The sequence below is a fragment of the Sus scrofa genome, chromosome 6, assembly GCF_000003025.6.
Source record: "Sus scrofa isolate TJ Tabasco breed Duroc chromosome 6, Sscrofa11.1, whole genome shotgun sequence".
In the NCBI taxonomy this organism is placed as follows: Eukaryota; Metazoa; Chordata; class Mammalia; order Artiodactyla; family Suidae; genus Sus; species Sus scrofa.
In genome coordinates, this window is record NC_010448.4 from 27229352 (window position 1) to 27249808 (window position 20457).

The 20457-nt window shown below is 53.4% G+C and overlaps 1 protein-coding gene across 16 annotated transcripts in view; it reads right to left on the minus strand.

Moving 5' to 3' along the window:
• Nucleotides 1-20457, minus strand: part of TK2 (thymidine kinase 2, mitochondrial) — a 29225-nt gene that overhangs the window by 2931 nt on the left and 5837 nt on the right. For 5 of the 16 annotated variants that reach the window (XM_021093986.1, XM_021093990.1, XM_021093998.1 and 2 more), the window contains 7 exons: nt 18498-18572; nt 16651-16704; nt 14249-14338; nt 12335-12408; nt 3914-4002; nt 2820-2899; nt 547-627 (listed from right to left, as the gene is read on the minus strand). In XM_021093986.1, the coding sequence (XP_020949645.1) occupies nt 547-627; nt 2820-2899; nt 3914-4002; nt 12335-12408; nt 14249-14338; nt 16651-16704; nt 18498-18572 (543 nt within the window). Of the gene's footprint in view, nt 1-74; nt 142-546; nt 2900-3913; nt 4003-12334; nt 12409-14248; nt 14339-16650; nt 16705-18479; nt 18573-20457 lie in introns of all 16 variants that reach the window. The other 11 variants (XM_021093985.1, XM_021093997.1, XM_021093988.1 and 8 more) reach the window with 9 other exon arrangements.

Below are 20457 nucleotides of genomic sequence, written 5' to 3' on the forward strand. Positions count from 1 at the left end.
GTAGGCAAGAGGAGGGCACCAAGCAAACACGGGAACTCAAAGGCATGAGCAGTCTGGGCACACGTCCTACACACCTCAGCACCTCCTAAAGGCATCACTGTGTGACAGACCAGAACAGCAATTGATGTTCCTTCAGATGCCCTGGGTCACCGAGAAAGGGTGCAATGAGGCTCTGGGCCTCCATCGCTGGAGAAGGGGCGGGCGCACCAGAAAGACCACCACCCCAAGCGGTTAGAGCCAAAAAACCCAGGTCTGGGGCTCCGGCCACCAAAATGCTCCTTCGCTGATGATGCTGGATAAGTGAGATGCTACTGTGGCACCGGTGTGACGACACTGGGACATGGCTGTCCGGCTCACTCCGTGACTCCATCCAGAATGGGGATCGAGGATCGGGAGACGGAGTCCCTTCCACCCTTCCCACTCCTGCTTTCAAATCGTCCAGCTCTGAGGGTCTCTGCCCTTCCTTCCCCCGACTGCGGAGTGGCTAACATTCCCTGGGTCATTTCTCCTTCTAGAAAAGTCTCCCGCCCTGTCAGGGGGCCTTACCAGAACAGGGGCAGCCACGGGAAAAAGACTCCCTTTGATGAGCCACTCCTCGTACAGGCAGTGAATAGCAGCCAGGTAGTCCTGCCGAGGAAAAGATGTGCGGGCTGTCGGGAGTCGGGAGGGGAGCGGGCCTCTCCCCAAGGCTCGCAGGCAGGTGGACCACGGGGCAGCGGCTTGGACAAAGGAGCCTGCGACAGCCAAGCCAGCTCAGGCAGACAACGATAAACACAGCCAAACACCCCGCCGACCCGCCAGGGCAGTGCAACAGTCAGAAGCGCCACTCAGGCCACCGGCCCATCCCTCCAGCGCACTCTATCACTGGCACTTGGCATGCACCCTCCCAGCAGGCTCCTCTCATCTGCCACTTCTCCATCAGCAGGGCCACCACTCCTTCGGGGGGTCCTGGGCAGCCTCTGACTCCTCCCCTCTGTCCTCCCAACCAAGAGGGCCGTGGCCCTTACCTGCCCAGGATCCCCACTCAGACACTTGCGCCCCACCAAGCAATGCGTGCGTGGAGCCTTGAAACCATAAGGACCAACCTCAGAAGCCAAAACAGGTGAAACCCGGGGAAGAGGGGCCCGGATACGCCCCCAGCCACCATGTCTCTGTCCCCGGCAGGAGGGGAAGGCACACCTCCCACGCGCAGGGCAGGGACAGTGCCATCCCGTCTCATCTGGCCCACAAACACCTCCAGTGCAAGCGGCAATTTACTCCCATCCTCGCAGCTCTCAGGCAAAGCGCACTGCCGCCCCTTTACCCACCACTGACTCCTCCCTTGGCAACAACAGACTTGACCTACAGGCCTTGTCAAAACCATGAGGACAATGTCCTGGATAGCGAGTTGGAAGGACTCCAGACTGGTGTCTTGGGAACATCTGGGTCACTGCACAGAGCTGCCGCGCTCCATCCCAGCATGGTCCAACCCCACTCCTCATGCCCTTCCTCTCATCAATGTCATCTCCAGATTTCAAAGCAGCTGCCCAGAGCGAGGCCAGGGCCTTTGTGGCTGGAATCTACCTTGCTGGTGCCTGGGGAAAACAAGGCTGGGCAGCCTGGGGAAAATAAAGCTGGGCAGCCTTGGGAGCTGGACAGGACTTCCAGAGCCCCATGAAGCTGGACTGGATTTCTAGGACCCCCATGCAGCCCATCCTGAGCTCGGACCCCGTGAGAGTCAAGTAAATGCTCGCCCAGCCTCTGTCCATGTATCTCCAGCAGCATTCACTTGGGCACTCAGTTCAGGATGAACAGAGCAACTCCTGCATGCCCAGCCCTGGGACACATGCTGGGGATGCAGAGGGAATAAGTTCTAATCTTAAAAAGGCAATGGTGGTTTTGCAAGGGCTGGGTAGCAAACACATAAACAAATAGTTCCAGTATATTTGTCCTAATGGTTGTGACCAAAATAAGAACAGAGGCTGCGGGGGAGGGGGCACAGTAGAGGGAAGGTCAGGGGAGGCTTCCTGGAGGAGGTGACGTGTGAGCTGAATTTGGAAGGCAAAAGAAACCATGACAAAAAGGCACATTTGTGTAATTTCATGGTGAAAAGAGGGTGGGGAGAGAGCACGAGCGAGTGAGAAAGAGAAAGAGAAAAAGAGTGAGAGAGTATGGGGAGCCACAACTAGTTCTTCATAGCCAGAACACGAGAGGCAGGCAGTGGAGGGGGACAAAGCCAGTCATGCAAGATCGCAGACGGCACGTTACCAGTGCCGACCTGATCCTAGACGGCGGTGAGGGGAGGCACTGAAGGAGCTGGGCATGGGGCCTGAGTTTCCGTATTGGAAACATCGCCCAAGCAGCAGTGTGGAGGCTGGATATCAGACAGGGTTGTGGACAGTGAGGGACCAGGACAAGGAGAGTCTGTTACAACAGTCCCGACGAGAGCTGATGTGGCCTTGGGCAAACATGAGTGAGAACCACCTCCCAGTCAGGCGCTAGGCAGAGCAATGGGGATGCAGCAGCGAGCAAGCAGGCAGGTCCCAGCACAAAGGCCAGCAATCTTCAGGAGGTGGACAGGTCAAGCCCTGGGGACGCCTGGGCAACAACATCCGGGAGAAGGGCCGCCTCTGAGCACAGCGGGTGCCCACCACTGAGCCCAGAACCACAGGAAGTGAAGCAGCCCTGGACATCATACGTGGTCTCCAGCCACAGAGGAAGGCAGCATTCACCCTCCGACCCACAGTTCCTGTTTCTCTCCCTCCACAGCAGCGCAAAGAACCCAGGAGCTGCGGCCAGGCTAGGACGGAGCATGCTCCACTGGTGAAAGGGGCTCTTACCAGTGGAATGACCTTCTCCTCTTCCCTGCACCTCATCTTTAACCTCTGGTAACAGGTCTCAGGAGTGGTCTGGAGATAAACTGAGATTTGAAAAAACACTATTTGCAATAGCCAAGGCATGGAAACAACCTAAATGTCCATCGGCAGAGGAGTGGATCAAGAAGATGTGGTACATATGCACAGTGGAATATTACTCAGCCATCAAAAGGAATGAAATACTGGCATTTTTGGCAACCTGGATGGACCTAGAAATGATCATGCTAAGTGAAGTCAGCCATACAATGAGACACCAACATCAAATGCTTTCACTGACATGTGGTATCTGCAAAAAGGACAGACTGAATTTCTTTGCAGAACAGATGCTGACTCACAGACACTGAAAAACTTATGGTCTCTGGAGGAGACAGTTTGGCGCGTGGGGGGATGTGCTTGGGTTAAGGGATGGAAATCCTGTGAAACTGGATTGTTATGATCATTATACAACTACAGATGTGGGTAAATTTATTTGAGTAATAAAAACAACAATAAAAAAAGTTAAAAAGTAAAAAATAAAAATAAATTAAAAAACCAAATACTTGGCTTTAATGACTGTTCATGGCCTAGAAGTGAAAGTGAAAGGTGGGGGAGGAAGGCGCACAGGCAAGGCCCTGAGAGAAGCCTTGGCCAGCAGCCCCGAGCAGGAGACACAGCCCGGGGCCGGCTCGCAGCCAGCACACTGATCAGCCGTGTGGCCCTGATGGGCATCCTGACCCTCATCCTGACTTTGGTTCTCTTTCCGTGTCACCAGCCCCACAGGGTCACTGCGAGGCTGCATGAGCTTCCACGTGGAGACAGAGCTCAGCAAAGGGCCTGGCACCCAGCAGCTCTCAGCAAATGTCCAGCGTTTGTCCTCCCTCCCTTACAAGCGCACTGAGCCACAGTGGACGCAGGGGACAGCAGCGTGAGGGACACGGGCCAGCAAGCTTCTCCCAGCCCCAGATTCTGTCTGCCCTCGGGGAGATGGCTGAATTAATGAGGGGGAAGAGTCCCCAATGGGGAGGGCCCCCACCCACCTGCTGGCCCCGGGGAGGGAGGCCAGGGAGGGACCTTCTCACCTATCAAGTCGATGGACAAGTCGATGTTCCTCACTATCCAGTCGAACCATTCGGACAGAACCACGTAGTCCACTTCAGGCATCTTCCCACTGTAACGAGAGGCGTAAGGCGTTTATTTCCCCATAAGAAAGTTCCTGGGCTGCACCATTTCCCAGAAGCATCTGGGGGTGGCTGTTGGGAAAGGGCACTGCCAAGGGCACCAAGCAGAGTGTGATCCATGAGACACTGGACAGGCAACGACGACAAAGACCCTAAGTGCCTCCAATCTTGTGCTGCCAGGTTCAGTTACCGTATAAGGCAAGTTACCACAGCACAGCCCGAGGGAGAATTCATTTGGGCCTGGAACGCCAGGCCAAGGAAAAGGCTATGAAGCCTGTTCCCTGAGAACGGGGACAGCGCCCAGGCTGGGCAGTGGAGCAGCAAACCGCCTCACCTCCCGCAGTTGATTTTGTGGAAATAATCATGGATGCCCACTGTTTAAAATAATGAAAAACTAAACCACGTCTATATAACAGAGAGCCACGTAGCGACTAAACGATGAGGTTGTAAAATAATACTTAATGACATGGAAAATGCGCATAATCCGATGTTCATCATTCAGCGAAAACAGAAAGCTGTATATACAGCACAATCCGACCATGCTTCCAAGAGTATCCCCCACACATTTTGAAGGAAGACTGGGAAGACAACCACCAAAAGGTTCACGGTGCTTTTCTCTGAACTGTCGGACCATGGGAGGCTTTTTTCTTTATCCTTTTCTGTATTTTCCCAAACTTCACAACACACTCGTTCTCAAGGGGTGGGGGGACGGACGGACGGGTGGCACTGCCACATATTTAAAGTGATAACTGAAAAAGCAACAGGAAGAAAGAGCCTGAGAGGGAGAGGGCGACCTGGCATCCGTCCTCTGCCCTGGCGATGAGCAGGGAGGAGACAGGAGGACGGGCAGTAGCTGGAGGAAACACACACACACACACACACACACACACACACACACACACACACACGGGAGAGGAACTCCGCCCATACATACACACACACACACACACACACACACACACGGGAGAGGAACTCCGCGCGCGCGCGCACACACACACACACACACACACACACACACACACACACACACACACACACACACACACACACACACACACACACACACACACACACACACACACACACACACACGGGAGAGGAACTCCGCCCATCCTGAAAACCACCCTGGATGCGCTGGGAACTGGGTTTGCAAGGCTGGCTACGAGGGGATAGAGGTGCCTGAGCCTTTGCAGCTGGGGGGCTTCTGCCTGCGGACAGGGGCAGGGGGCTGTGCAGGGCACTAAACCACAGGACGTGGCACAGCCTGGAGGGGGACACCCTCCCTGGTCCTGGAGACCACCCGAGGCCCTGGGCACAGAAAAGCTGTGCCTGGCAGAGCAGCAGGAAAATGCATGGTGCCCGGAGAACAGCAGGGGCAGAGGGCAGTTGCTGGCGCCCTGAGGGGTCTCAGGTATCAGACCTCTGCAGGGAGACCAGAGCAGACTAGCAGGCAAGGAGCCCCGAATAAGTGGGGGAAGCTTCGTGGGAGGGGAAGGGGGGGAGTCCCAGGATATCAAGAGGGGACCAAAATTCAGCTACTAAAGGTAACAACTTTGTGACCACAGGCTGGTGTGGTGGCCCATCCCCCAGTCCATCTCTCCCATCTCCTTAAAAGTAGCCCAGGGACCTATTCAGGGTCCATCCCACAGGCCCGAGTGTTCAGGGACACCAGACCCCACCCCAAGCTCCACGGTAAACCAACTGGTCTTAGGGACATCCCCTGCCCTGGCCACGCCAAGCTGACCAGCTCGGGGCATCCCCTGGCCATGGGGGCCCAACCTGACCAGTGAGACCTGAGGGAGGTTTGCAGGGGTTTATAGAAACCACATTTAGAGGAAGGCCACTGGCAAGACACATGCCCTCTGGCCAGCAGATGAGAAGCCTGGTTCTGCTACAGCCATTTTGTCACCAAGAGGGGATCATACTGAGGCTATGAACAAGACACAGAGTAGGAAAACACAGAGAAATAGCAGCAGGGCCACCAAACGAAACCAACCCCAAAGCCTGCCGTTAAGACACCCTGTAACAACCTCATTGTTCAGGCTACTTTGAGCTGGGTTGCAGTTAGTTGCAGCTGAGAGTATTTGATATTCAAGACATCAAACCACTCCTCCTGACATGTTTTCCTTTTCTAGAACAAAGCGGACTCCAAGGGAATGACGATGTGCAAAAAGGAAGCTGCTGATCAGTCCCGCCCCCCTCCACCAAACACGAAGCCTGGGGACCCCGCCCAGATCAGCAATGCAAGGGTGCCAGCCCTGAGCAGAGTGGTGGGAAAGCCGCCCGATACGGTCCCCAACACTGACGCCAGACAGCTGGTGCCAGATGTCTCTGAGGACCCCACAGGGGTCTGCGAGGCTCGGGGAGACTGTCAAATCCCAGAGCCGGGGGGATCCTCAGAGCTGTGTCCACTGAACTGAGTCACAATTCAGGACCTACGCAGCAGTGTTAACCAAAACCAAGCCAATCGGTATCACAACGAAGTGTCACGTGTGCAGGGAGGTGGCCGGAGCTGTGGGATGGGATCACACCTGCGTGGGTGTCTGAAGCCTGAGAGCTGCTGCTCCCCCGGGAATCAGCTCCAGGTGGTCAGAGGACTCTTCCTGGGTGGCTCAGGGGTCCCCCACTGCCAGCCCAACCCAGGCAAACCGGGGTCCCCCGAGGGGCCGAGAACAGACAGGGAAGCTGGGCCTCCCTTGCCCAAGCTCTTCTGAAGAGGCCCGTGCAGGTGGCTCCAGGGCAGCCCCCTTGAGGGCAGGGGCCGGGAGAGCCCTTCCGAGGCTGCAGGACTGGGTGCTGGGGCGTCCAGGATGACTGGCCACTGGCTGAGCGGAGCGAGAAAATGGAAGCTGGCTTCCATGAACCTGAGCCGTGCCAGGCAGCGGGTGCTGTTGCATCTGCACCTGCGGTTCTGCTCCTCAGCAGCTGCCCGGCTCCTCCTGTCCTGTCTGCTTCGAGAACGGGCCGCCCAGCACCAGCACCGAGGCACTGGTTTTATTGCCACAGAACACAGACAGGGCAGGACCGACTAGGGGTGGCCTGGGGGGGTTCACAGGACCTCCTCCTCATCTGAGGGGGGCAAAAATCAAGGTCATGGGTCCACATGAATCCCGTTGCCCTGAGGAACACACATTGCTGCCCCTTCTCCCGAGGCCCAAAGCAACAGGTTTACACAGCACAGGGTGGACCAGAACTTGAGCTCAAACGCCAGCCTCCTTGCACCCACTGCCTTCTTTTGTTTTCACAAGACCTTGTGTGGTCGATTTTAGCCCCAATTTACAGATGAGACCCAGAGAGTTAAGCCCAGGGGTTTGAGCCTGGCTCTCCGTGACCCTGAACCTCTATGCTCCCAGTGGCGTCACGCACCCTCCCACATCAGTCAGCCAAGGGGGCTGGTGGGTCCAGGGTCCCTCTGGCCTGGGCCAGAGGAAGGTCACAGCTCTCAGGCCCATGACCCAGGCAGGGAGTCCCCGGTCTGCACCACAGTGAGGAGGAGTCCAAGGCCCGGGGCCCATCGGGGCAGTAGGAGGACCTGCCTGTTGTTCCAAACACGGTCTGAAAAGATCCCCCGACCACCAGCCCAGGTGAGTCAGCACGTTACTTCCCCAGCTGGGCCACTCACATCCCTTCCTTCTGTTCTTAGAAAACGCCAACCAGGCAATCCTGTAAAACCTCTGTGTTCAAGTACTCAGCCCATGTGGCTTGGGCCACACAACCGCCTGAGTGGTGGGAGCTGCATGAGTCTTTTCTCGCCACCTTCGGCTGTTGGTTCCAGCACAAGCCCACACCTCAGAAGTTCCTCAGGTTCTTTAAGTCTTTTTTTTTTTCTTTACCAAGCATACTTTTATTTACTCTTAGTTTTTTTTTTTTTAACTCAATGAATTTATTGCATTTATAGTTGTACAATGATCATCACAATCCAATTTTATAGGATTTCCATCCCACAACCCTGGCATGTTCCCCCCGACCCCTGAACTGTCTTCTTTGGAAACCGTAAGTTTTTCAAAGTCTGTGAGTCAGTATCTGTTCTGCAAAGAAGTTCATTGTGTCCTTTTTGCAGATTCCACATGTCAGTGAAAGCATTTGATGTTGGTGTCTCATTGTATGGCTGACTTCACTTAGCATGATCATTTCTAGGTCCATCCAGGTTGCCAAAAATGCCGGTATTTCATTCCTTTTGATGGCTGAGTAATATTCCACTGTGTATATGTACCACATCTTCTGGATCCACTCCTCTGCCAATGGACATTTAGGTTGTTTCCATGCCTTGGCTATTGCAAATAGTGCTGCAATGAATATTAGAGGACATGTGTCTTTTCAAGTCATGGTTTTCTCTGGATAGATACCAAGGAGTGGGATTGCTGGATCAAATGGAAGTTCTATGTTTAGTTCTCTGAGGTATCTCCATACTGTTTTCCACAGTGGTTGCACCAATTTACAATCCCACCAACAGTGTAATAGGGTTGCTTTTTCACCACACTCTCTCCAGCACTTATTGTTTGTAGACCTTTTTTTTTTTTTTTTTTTTTTTTGTCTTTTCTGTCTTTTTAGGGCCGCACCCTCGGCATATGGAGGTTCCCAGGCTAGGAGTCTAACCTGAGCTGTTGCCACCGGCCTATGCCAGAGCCACAGCAAAGCCAGATCCAAGCCCTGTCTTTGACCTACACCACTGCTCACAGCAACGCCGGGTCCTTTACCCACTGAGGCCAGGGATCGAATCCGAAACCTATGGTCCCTAGTCGGATTCATTTCTGCTGTACCACGACCGGAACTTCATGTTTGTAGACTTTTCAGTAATGGCCATTCTGGATGGTGTAAGGTGGTCCCTCATCGTGGTTTTGATTTGCATCTCTCTGAGTGATGTTGAACATCTTTTCATGTGTTTTTTGGCCATTCATATGTCTTCTTTGGAGAACTGTCTGTTCGGATCTTCTGCCCATTTTTTGATGGGGTTGTTTTTTTGGTATTGAGCTGCAGAACATATTTATAAATTTTGGAGATTAATCCCTTGTCAGTCGATTCATTTGCAAAGATTTTCTCCCACTCTGTGGGTTGTCTTTTCATTTTGTTTAGGGTTTCCTTTGCTGTGCAGAAACTTTTAAGTTTAACTGAGTCCCACTTGTTTATTTTTGTTTTTACTGTCATGACTGTAAGAGGTGGATCTGAGAAGACATTGCTCTACTTTCTGTTGGAGAGTGTTTGGCCTGTGTTTTCCGCTAAGAATTTTATAGTATCTGGTCTTACATCTAGGTCTTTAATCCATTTTGAGTTTATTTTTGTGTATGGTGTTAGGGAGCGTTCTAATTTCATTCTTTTATATGTAGCTGTCCAGTTTTCTCAGCACCACTAATTGAACAGGCTGTCTTTTCTCCACTGTATATTCTTGCCTCCTTTGTCATAGATTAGTTGGCTGCAGGTGCGTTGGTTTAATTCTGGGCTTTCTATCCTGATCCACTGATCTATATTTCTGTCTTTGTGCCAGTACCATACGGTTTTGATGACTGCTGCTTTGTAGTATAGTCTGAAGTCAGGGAGCCTGATTCCTCCAGCTCCATTGTTATTTTTTAGGATGTCTTTGGCTATTCTGGGCCTTTTGTGCTTCCAAACACACGTTAAAGTATTTTGTTCGAGTTCTGTGAAAAATGCCCTTGGTACTTTGATAGGGATTGCACTGAATCTGTAGATTGCCTTGGGTAGTATAGTCATTTTGACAATACTGACTCTTCCAATCCAAGAGCATGGTATGTTTGATTTCTTTGACTTCTTTCATCAGTGTCTTACAGTTTTCAGAGTACAGGTCTTTTGTCTCTTTGGGTAGGTCTACTCCTAGGTATTTTATTCTTTTGGATGCAATGGTAAATGGGATTGCTTCCCTAATTTCTCCTTCTTATCTTTCATTGTTAGTATATAAAAATGCCATTGATTTCTGTGTATTAATTTTGCATTCTGCAACTTTGCCAAATTCATGGATGAGCTCTAACAGTTTTTTGGTAGAGTCTTTAGGATTCTCTAGGTATGGTATCACGTCATCTGCAAATAGTGGTAGTTTTACTTCTTCCTTTCCAATTTGGATTCCTTTTATCTCTTTTACTTCTCTGAATGCTGTGGCTAGGACTTCCAGAACTATGCTGAAGAGTAGTGGCGAGAGCGGACACCTTGTCCTGTTCCTGATCTCAGCGGGAATTCTTTCAGCTTTTCACCACTGAGAACGATGTTAGCTCTGGGTTTGTCATATTTAGCCTTTACTCTGTTGGGGTAGGTTCCCTCTACTCCCCCTTTCTCAAGGGTTTTTATCAGAAATGGGTGTTGGATGGTATCAAAGGCTTTTTCTGCAAGGTTCTTTACATCTTTAAGGAAAGACTGTGTAACCAGAATCTTCCTCGACGGCAATTAACCCCCAGTGGCAAAATTACACAAACTTCTGCCCCTCAAACACATGAGCCATGGCCGTATCTCCAGGGAACAGAGACAAGCTGGATCCAACCACAAGGCAATGGCCAGCACTGGGAAGGGGCCTCTCAGCCTCCCTAACTCGGGGACTCTGGGGAGACTGGCTGAGGGAAAGGGACTCTAAGCCACAGACTGAGCAGAGAGTTTGTTACAGGTACGATCAGAAGGACGTGTTAGATACGAGAACGCAAAGTCTAAATGATCCTCTAAAGATAACAGAGGTGACATCAAGGAAATTGCCAGTTTGTCAGTAGGCTGCTTCGGGCTCCCCGGCCTGGGAGGACCTGTGGGGAGGCAGCTGCCTAGGTGAGTTTCCCTCTGCCTCTGGAGGACTCCAGGGAGAGGGTTCGAGGAGCACCACCTTCTCGCATCTCCCTGAGACCAAAGTGGTAAATGGCCTGGCCCTCCAAGGTGCCCTTCTGCTCCTGGCAACCTCTGGAGCACCCAAGGCCATGGACCAACTGACAGCCTCTGGGCTCCCATCAGTCTTGAGGCTCCAACAAGGTCTTCAGGGAAATCCATGCCTCTGAAGGATGGGAAAACTTAAAACGACTAGGTCCCAGGACTCAAGGACACTGCATACTTCTTCTGTGCTTCACTGTCCACAGAAACCCTAACTGCGATGCCAGGCACTCTGGGAGGGCCAGGGGAGGCCTAACTATGAAATGCCAGGCAGGAAAGACCAAGGAAGGAAGGAAGAAAGGAAGAAAAGAAGGAAGGAAGGGAGAGAGAGAGAGAGAGAGGAATGAAGGAAGGAAGGAAGGAAGAAAGAAAGAAAGAAAGAAGAAAAGAAGAAAAGCTACAGCCTTTTCCTACCCTTCCCATGAAACAGCCCAGGGCAAGGCCCCAGTATCTGGACCAGTGACAGGGACCCAGCCAGAGGTTAGGGAATAGAGAACCACTGTCAGAAGCGCTGTAATGAAGAGCCATGGGTGTGAGGAACCAAAGCCCAGACATCAGGCAACGCCTAACCCTGCCCCCGGGACAAGCAAAGAGGCTCACAGGCGTCAGGCAGCCTATGGCAGTCGAGGGGGTTAAACTGGCCAATTTCGTGAAGACCAAGGTGGGCAAGGATCACAAAACCTTCACCAGGCAACCTGTCCAAACGGTCACCAGAGATGAGTGACAGGATTAGAGAGAAGGGCTCAGAAAGGTTCGGGAACCCGGTCATGCTCACTAGGACTCCAGAGCCGGGATGGAACCCAACTGTACCTAAGTCCACACCCCACTCTCCCCCTGACCTCATTCCATTCCAGGTCACCCTCTTCAAAAAGAGCCACTGGCTGTCACACAGAACCGGCCAAGCTGACCACAATGAGAAGACAGAGAGAGCCCAGCTACGCAGGGTCACAGGAATCACACCCGAGTGCCAGGGTCCGCGGTAAAGGGACACCAGCGGGGCACCCTCGTCCTCTCGGCTCCCCTGCCTCTCCTCCCTGTGGCGGAGGTGCTGGCAAGCAGGCACAGAGGAGAGAGCCAAGGGTCCTGTAAGCCAGCAGTAGACGCCCCAGCCCCACTGAGGAGCCCAGAGCTGGGAGGAGACAGGGCTCCAGCATCTGGAACGCTGCCTGCTGGCAGGGTAGAGCCCACGAGGAAGTTCTGAGGCCAGAAGACACAGCCACAGTCAGGACCTGCCCTGGCCGCCAACCCCAACCCCACGGCACTGGGGATGCTTAAGGTGGGGGGACAAAGCCTCTCATCCTGGGACCACACAGGCTCAAGGGCTCAGTTGGTTATTACACAGGGTCACTGTGGCAACAGATAACTAATTCAATACAGCAGAGACTCAACAGCTGTCAATTAGATATATAAGTTCCAACCTCACTTCTAAAAATGTAATGGTTTAATAACTTATTATGTAAACTACGGTACCTTCTATACAAGTTTTCTACAAAAACGTATCTTGCGCTGTGAATTGACCGCTCCATCAACCGTACAGGTAACGTCTGGAAGAAAAGAGAAAGTGATTCATGACTCAAGCAAAGAGCAGGGGTCAGGAAGCCTTGCAGAAAGCCCGTCTCTCCCCCGCCTATGGTCTTCGATGAGCACAAGACCTGAGAGGCCGCAGGAGAGGGAGGCGGCCACTCGAGGAGAAGCACGTGTCTCAGATCAGGCTTCCTCAGCCCTGGGCCCTGCCCGCACCCTGAGCCTCACTGGACCTGCGGGAAGGCCTGTCAGCAGCAGCCTCTCCCCAGGAGAGGTGAGGCTTCACTGGACGGAGGGTTTGGGGAAGCGCTGGAAAAAGTGCCAGCGTGGCCCAGGAAAGTGGTGGCCAGTGCAAAATGTGGTGCTTAGCATGGACCTGAACAGGGTGCACTTGCTTAAGCAGGGGAAGCTCCGAGAGAGGGCTGGGGTGGGGCTTTCTGGAACCCCACAAGGACACTTGCCAACTGCACGGCCTCTCACAGCATGGGTGGGGGCTCCCTGCCGGAAAGGATGCTGATGCTGCGGCTCTGCCAGCGTGCCCACACCCTCCACAGGCAGCCTTTCCCTTTGTCCAGAGGGTCCCGCTGGGAAGACGGAGGTGCCCTTCCTCTGACACCACAGCACCAATGGGACCGGAACCGACCAATCAGAGGCTGATTCAAAGCGGTAACTTGGGAATTTCAGACTCTCTCTCTCCCTGCTCGTCTCTCTGTCCACCTGCCTCCCTTTCCATTTTCCGTCCTCTCGTCACTTAGCTCCCCATTCATCCCTCTCCCCTCCTGCTCCCCTTTCCCAGTCTGACCATCTCTTTCTCTGCCTCCTTCCTGAAAGACTCCCTTCAATATGGGAACACAGCTCTGGCCCATTAAATTCAGACACACTAAGACACGATTTACCTTTGCGATGGAGCCCCAAACTCAGGAACGGTCGGGCGAGCGCCCACCTTAGATCCTCTAATCTCTATCTTTCAGACAGATCTTTGGGGAAGCAGAAATTCATAGGGTTCTGTTCCTGTCTTTTTCCACTTTTAAAAGATGCAGATTTACAAAATGAAAGCTAGGTTGCAAGTGCCCAGCTCTGCAAACCACCCAGCGAATGACTGTGTCACAGCAACTGGTTGTAGGGATCTCCTGTCTCCTTCAAGGAGAGCCTCCAATGCCAGTCTCTCAGGTGCCAGTGGGATCCCCACTGCCAGCCTGTCTTCTCAAAGATTCTGCCCTATCTCTCTCTCTCACACACATAGACAAGGGTCCAAGCACATGTTTGTGCCCCATGATCTGCACTGGCCCAGGGCTGGACATCTGCCCCAGGCCGAGCCAGTCAGATTCTTTCTCTCAAGAATCTGAACCAAAAATACGAAGAGGCCTTGTGAAGGTTATATAGCGGGTTCTCACACAGAGGAAAAGAGCGTGCATTAAAAGCACCCAAAGAGCTTGGTAAAAACACAGATTGTGGGGCCTCATCTCCAGAATTTCTGATTCAACAGGTCCAAGATGGAGACAGAAAATGTGCATCTCTAACAAGTTTCCCGGTGCCACTGCTGCTCCTTGTGCAGGTACCACACTGTGAGGAGAACCTGAGTCAAAGGCGATGAGCCCAGAAACATTCAGGTCATGAAGACTCGGGCTCACGTGGCATCAGGGTCAGTTCTTGGGTAGGCTGAGGCTGGCAGGGGCGGGGCCAGAGGCCAGTCCTCAGAGACCTGTGGGAACACAGACCTTGGCCCCAGGGACAGAAGAGGCTGAGCAGCACTGAAGGCCCAGCCGCTTCCTTGGGAGGGTTCCCTTCCTGGCAACGACTTGGCCCTGATTTGAAGGAAACTGTGTTTAAGGAGGTTGAAACCAAGCCTCTGAAACATACCTGCGCACGAGTGTGCAGGTCCAGCATGGTGAGCTGCACGTACGTCTGCAGCGTGAGGCCCCATCGAGAGGCGTCACGGTACATCAGACCCTGCAGGGGGGAGAACACAGGGCTTTATCTCAAAATGCTCCATCTCTAGGACTCCGGTCACTGACAGCCATCTCATGAGACTTATAGGCTGGGCTGGGGCCAGAGATGAACCCAACATCATCACAGAGACAGACACTGGCTCAGGTAGAGGACGGCCCAAGAACAGTTGTAACAGGAGCTGTAATAAAGTCCCAGGGCGCAGTCACTCAGTCATTCAATCGTGGTCACTGAGCCCCCGGGGTTTGCTCTCTATCTAGCAGCCAGTTCCCATCACTGCCCTGCTCAGTGCATTCACTGGCTTCCCACTGCATTCACAATCAAGGCCAAAGCCCTCGCCAAAGCCCAAAGGGCCCAGACAATCACAGCCATCTCCTCCCATCTCAGACCATTCTTCCCCTGGCTCACTGAGCTTCCAACCCCACGAGCCGCCTTCGTGTTCCCCGAACACCGAAGCGTGAGCCCACCTCAGGGCCTTTGCATCTGCTGTGCCTTCTCTCTGAACATTCTTCCTCCAAATATCTTCACGGCTCACCCCCTTGCTTCGTTTAGATCTCTGCTCAAATGTCACCCTGTCAGAGATGCCTTCCCAGCCATCCTCTCTAAAACGGAACTTCCCTGGAGGAGTTCCCGTTGTGGCTCAGCGGAAACGAATCCAACTAGCATCCATAAGGATGCAGGTTCCATCCCTGGCCTCGCTCAGTCGGTTAAGGATCCAGTGTTGCCGTGAGCTGTGCTTCAGATCGCAGACGTGGTTAGGATCCTGTGTTGCTGTGGCTGTGGTGTATACCAGCAGCTACAGCTCCGACTGACCCCTAGCCTGGGAACCTCCATATGCTATGGATGCAGCCCTAAAAAGACAAACAAAAAACAAAAAAGCAGAAGTTTCTGTCGTGGCTCAGTGGTTAACGAATCCGACTAGAAACCTTGAGGTTGCAGGTTCAATCCTGGCCTCGCTCAGTGGGTTAAGGATCCGGTGTTGCTTGGTGTAGGCCGGCAGCTACAGTTCCAATTGGACCCCTAGCCTGGGAACCTCCATATGCCTCGGGTGCAGCCCTAGGAAAGACAAAAAGACCAAAAAAAAAAGCAGAACCTCTTCCACCCCTCTCCATTGCCTGCAGATACAAAATATTTCCGGCTCCAGGGTCCGCTTGCTAATAACCCCAATCTGTTTTTTTTTTTTTTTTTTGCTATTTCTTTGGGCCGCTCCCGCAGCATATGGAGGTTCCCAGGCTAGGGGTCGAATCGGAGCTGTAGCAACTGGCCTACGCCAGAGCCACAGCAACGCAGGATCCAAGCCGCGTCTGCAACCTACACCACAGCTCATGGCAACACCGGATTGTTAACCCACTGAGCAAGGGCAGGGACCGAACCCGCAACCTCATGGTTCCTAGTCGGATTCGTTAACCACTGCGCCACAACGGGAACTCCCACATTTCTGCTTTCTTTGTCCTTGGCTGAACTAATGAAACTCTGGTGCTCTGCACTGAAAACTGAAGGCTTCTGGGAGTTCCCAATGTGGCTCAGTGGGTTAAGAACCCAACCTAGTGTCCGTGAGGATGCAGGTTCGATCCCTGGCCTCACTCAGTGGATTTGCTGTTGCTCCAAGCTGCAGTGCAGCTCGCAGATGTGGCTCGGATCTGGCATTGCTGTGGCTGTGGTCTAGGCCTCAGCTGCAGCTCTGATTCAACCCCTAGCCTGGGAACCTCCATATGTGCTGGTGTGGCAATAAAAAGAAAAAACAACTGCAGACTTCTAACTGTGGGTGAAAGAAAACCTTAGGAAGGTTAGGAGAAGCACTCCCTCTTGTCTGACAGCTGCAGAAACAAATACCTTTCTGCCTGAGAAAATCAATTCAGAGAAAGCCATGAATGGAGATTTTGTACAAAAAACACCAATCTTGCTCCCGAGTGGACACACGTATAAAAATACCGAATTCTATTATTTTTTATTCTAAGACCATCATAGGAAATGCTCTTTGTACCACTGATACTCAGACTTGTGAGACTTGGACCGTGTCCCGTGAAAGGCCACCCCTAACCCCTAAGGTCTGCAGCTCTCGTTCTTACACAATGACGCAGCCCCGGTGCCTCGCTGGGGCCTGGAGGACGGAATGTTTCTGAGGCTTCTCTGTCAGGCCCACAACTGGCATTCCATCTTCTCTCACCTTCTCTCGCTCTTGTCCCCTCTCTGGAATGCTTCAGTCAAAGATTCTGACAGTTTCTGCCTTATTTAGTCTGGGCAGGGTGCAGCTCAGGCACCAGCCCCAGCGTCCTCAGGGGAAGCTGGTGGTGCCCACGGGAAACAACACTCACCAGGGGATTGTGGCCTCGGACATTCCTCCACTTGGGCACAGGCTCCGGTAACACCTGCAAGGAAAGGACCCATCAGCAAGCTGCTGCTGCTCAGTTCTGAGCCCTGTGCAGGAATGTGTTGGGGCTGAGAGTCAAGATTTAGGCGCCCAGGGTGGGCCAAGACAGTTGAGCAACACCCCCTGCAAGGCCACAATGCCATCCAGACCTGGCCTCTTGGCGTGACTTGGAGAAACGGCCGAGACCCACTCCGTCCACCCCCATGTGCAAGGATATGCACACGCCACCCTCCTCCATGTGTTCCACCCTGGTCTCCACTGCCCAGCCTGGTGGCCGGGTAGGGAGGTGAGACAAGCCTAGAGGCAGGCCACTTCTGGCGCTTTAGGCTGTGGTCTGAGCCCAGCTCCCCGCCTGGGGGCTCTCCTGTGACCCTGGCGGTCTGCTCTGCCTCTGCTTCCTCCCTCTGATTTCTGTGCTGGGCACACCGACAGCAAAGAGTCGTGTTTCTTTAGTAACCTCCATAAACTATGCCAGGAGCCTTTCTAGGTGTGCAGGTGTGTACTAGAAAGGATGGAAATGGCGCTACTGGGGCCAAGATTTTGAGACTATCCAGACCCCTCTGGGGACCTTCAAGTGCGTGTGAGCAGGTGCCAGAGTTCACAAGAGCCCAAGGGAACGCAACGCACGGGACCCTTGACAAGTAACCTCCCCCCACCGTTCACACCTTTGTGTCTTTGCTCATGCTGTTCCTTCCGCCTAGGGTGCCCAGCTTGCCTCACGGCACCTCAACCTTTGTTACATAGAGAACTCCTACACACCCTTCAAAATCCAATTCAAATATCCCTTCTTCTGTGAATCATTCCCTCCACCTCCCTCTCCTTCCGGGTCTTAGCGCTCCACTCCTGTCCCTGAGGAGCATATGCTGCCCTACTCAGGCCCACCAGAGGATGTGTCTTAGGCAACCCAGACCTGTGCCCCATCTGTGGCACATTGAGCACCCACGGTCCAGGGTGCCATCCTAGACCCCAAGGATAGAGCAGGAGCAAAGCCGCCCCAGCCCTGCCTTCATGCAACTTGAAACTTACTGGGGAGGCAGACATTCATCAGATCACCACAGAAATCAACACATATTTTCAAACCCTGAGAAGGAGTAGAAAGTAGGGGTATAGAGGGGCCAGAAGAACCTACACCAGAGAGAGAAACCTAGAGAGCACTGAGCTGAAACCTAAAGCCCCCAAAGCTCTTCACACCACAGAACCGAACAAGGCCCTGGAGCAGACGGCCTGGGCTGGGATCTGGCTCCTCCACGCACTGGCAGTGTGACACTGGCCAAGCAGTGCAAGCTCGCTGAGCCTCAGTGTTCTCCTCTGCAACTGAAGCAATGACAGACCTATCTCTAGTGACTGCTCTGGTAAGGATGAGATCAATTACACGACGCAGGGAAGCCTTGACACAAGCATGACTGGCATCAAGCATGACCCTCACTAGGCTAGCTGGCATTGCTGGTGTGACGGTTATTGCTGCAAGGTCTTCAGTGAGAGTTACACCGCTCAGGACAGGTGTGTCTGCAATACCTCCCTGAGTCTGGGTCACCAGGAGGACGCACAGGACACAGCAAATGGCTAAGATATACGGTGAGAGGGTACAAAGCAAAATCAGCCATGGGAAAGGGAGCATGGTGCCAAATGTGGCCGGAAACCAAGCACAAGCTTGCAAGGGGCCGCTCCCTCCTCCCACAGAGGATGCCCTCAACTCCCCAGCAGCCCTTCTACTGGACAGGGCTAGTTCGCAGCCTTAATAAAGACACCAAGCTCTTGCAGGCGCCTTGAAACCTGGTGTGGAAGCCATACTTCAACGTCTCTGGTGTTGGAGAAGAACTCCAGGCATGTCGTCTTCCCACTTGCAATGTTGCCTTCGACACAGATCTAGAAAAAAACAAGTGCACGTCAGAACCACACATGGGGAGCTCCCTAGTGGCCTAGTGGTTAAGGGTTCAGCAGCGTCACTGCTCTGGCTCAGATGCGATCCCCGGCCTGGGAGCCTCCAGATGCCATAGGCGTGGCCAAAACAAACAAACAAAAACCCCAAAATTTTTAAAACAAATAAACCTGAACCAGAAATGGAGTGCCCCAGGGAGTATCAAGGAAGAATTTCTAGGGAAGGACGCAGGTGAACAGCGTAACTGGTTCAGTCCAAGACGTCAGTGTGTACACAAAAATCTTACTGCAGGAAACTCCCAAGGTCCAGTTGTTAGTAACAGTAACTAACAATCTGATCCCTTCCTCCAGGGGCAGCCACCAGACCACTGTCCTCCAGCAGAAAACGTCCCTTAGGTCAACCCCTAGACCCCGAACAGCTGGCCCTCGGCCACCCTGGCTCTGCCCTTCCCCAGCAGACTATTAGATCTCAGGCCTAAGGGTCCTGCCTCCCTAACCAGAGCCGAATGGCGTTCAGGTTGGGAAGCACGCGCATGTTATGAAGAACCCAACTCACCACTGTGTGCAGGAAAACACGCTTAGCCGTGGACAGGACGGGATCAGGACAGGAGAGAAGGACTAGGATGTGTAACATATACCAATTCTGACCTTAACCTTGGCAGCACCTGAGAAGTAGGTCTCCAGGTTTACCCAGCAGAGAAAGATGAGGCTCTAGAAGGGCGTAAAGCAGGGGGCAGAGTCTGGCCCAAGACTCTGCTCGCACTGCTGGCCCCGGGGGCAGGGGCCTAACTATAGCAGGGCAAGGAGCCTCCTGCAAGCATCTCAGAGCAGAGAAAGAAAGCGCTTGAGGCAGGGGGCTCTCCGGCTTAGGCGGAGGCTCTCCAACTTAGGTATGTGCTAGAATCATGTAGCTAAGCGGGGAGATTTAAGAAGCTCCACAAGGAAACCACAGCCCAGACCAATCCCAGCACCATCTCTGGGTGGGACTCGCCCTCGGTACCTTGGAAAGCTCTCCAAGTGGTTTCAAAGCGCAGGAAGCTGAGCCCCGCGGTCCGGGGCGGGGCTTCTCAGTGAGCAACCCACAGAACCCTGCTCCAGGAGCACCAGTGGAACACCCAGACCCTCTCAGTCAGAGTCGGGTAGGGGCCCTCGAACCTGCTGCCCAGCAACTCTGACAAGGCTCTGCTCAGCCAGGGCTGCTGGTGACACGGGCCAAGTGGCTTTAGCTCCAGAGACCACGACAGGAAACGGGCAGTCCCACATAGTGAGGAGACGAACTGGCCCAGGAGAACACACACATATTCAATGTCCCCTGGGGTACAAAGAGCCACAGGGGATCTGCCCTGCTGCACAGCGACCTTTACACCCAGGCTGGAGGAACCAGAGAAACGTGGGCCACCAGGTAACTTGCCCCAGGTGCCAGGGTTGGTGGGGAAAAAGCTGGAATTCATACCAGGCTTGGCAGACCCCTCGTCACGACCCTAGTGGATCCTCAGCCACACTCTCCATAAAACATGGGCTCACGGGGGGCTGCCTCGCCGGGCCCAGCTCCACGAGCTCCCCAGCACCTGCACTCTCCCGCAGTCGCATACGAAGGTTTCTTCCTGCCTTGATTGTAACAGGGATCCGGGAGGCCTGGCCCTCGACCCCGACTCGCCGACAGTTCACTCCTTCAGGACCAGAACCTCTAAGAACCCAAAAGAGTGTGCAAAAGAGGGTCCCATCAGGGCACCGGGGGAGCGGACCTCTTGTTGTTCTGTAGAGGAAAGGATTTTCCCTCTTCCTAGACTCTTGAAAACAGCCTGACTTCAACATGGTTCTGCACAGATTGTTTCTTTCCTGTTCACTGCAAGGAAGGTCTTCGTGAGACCCT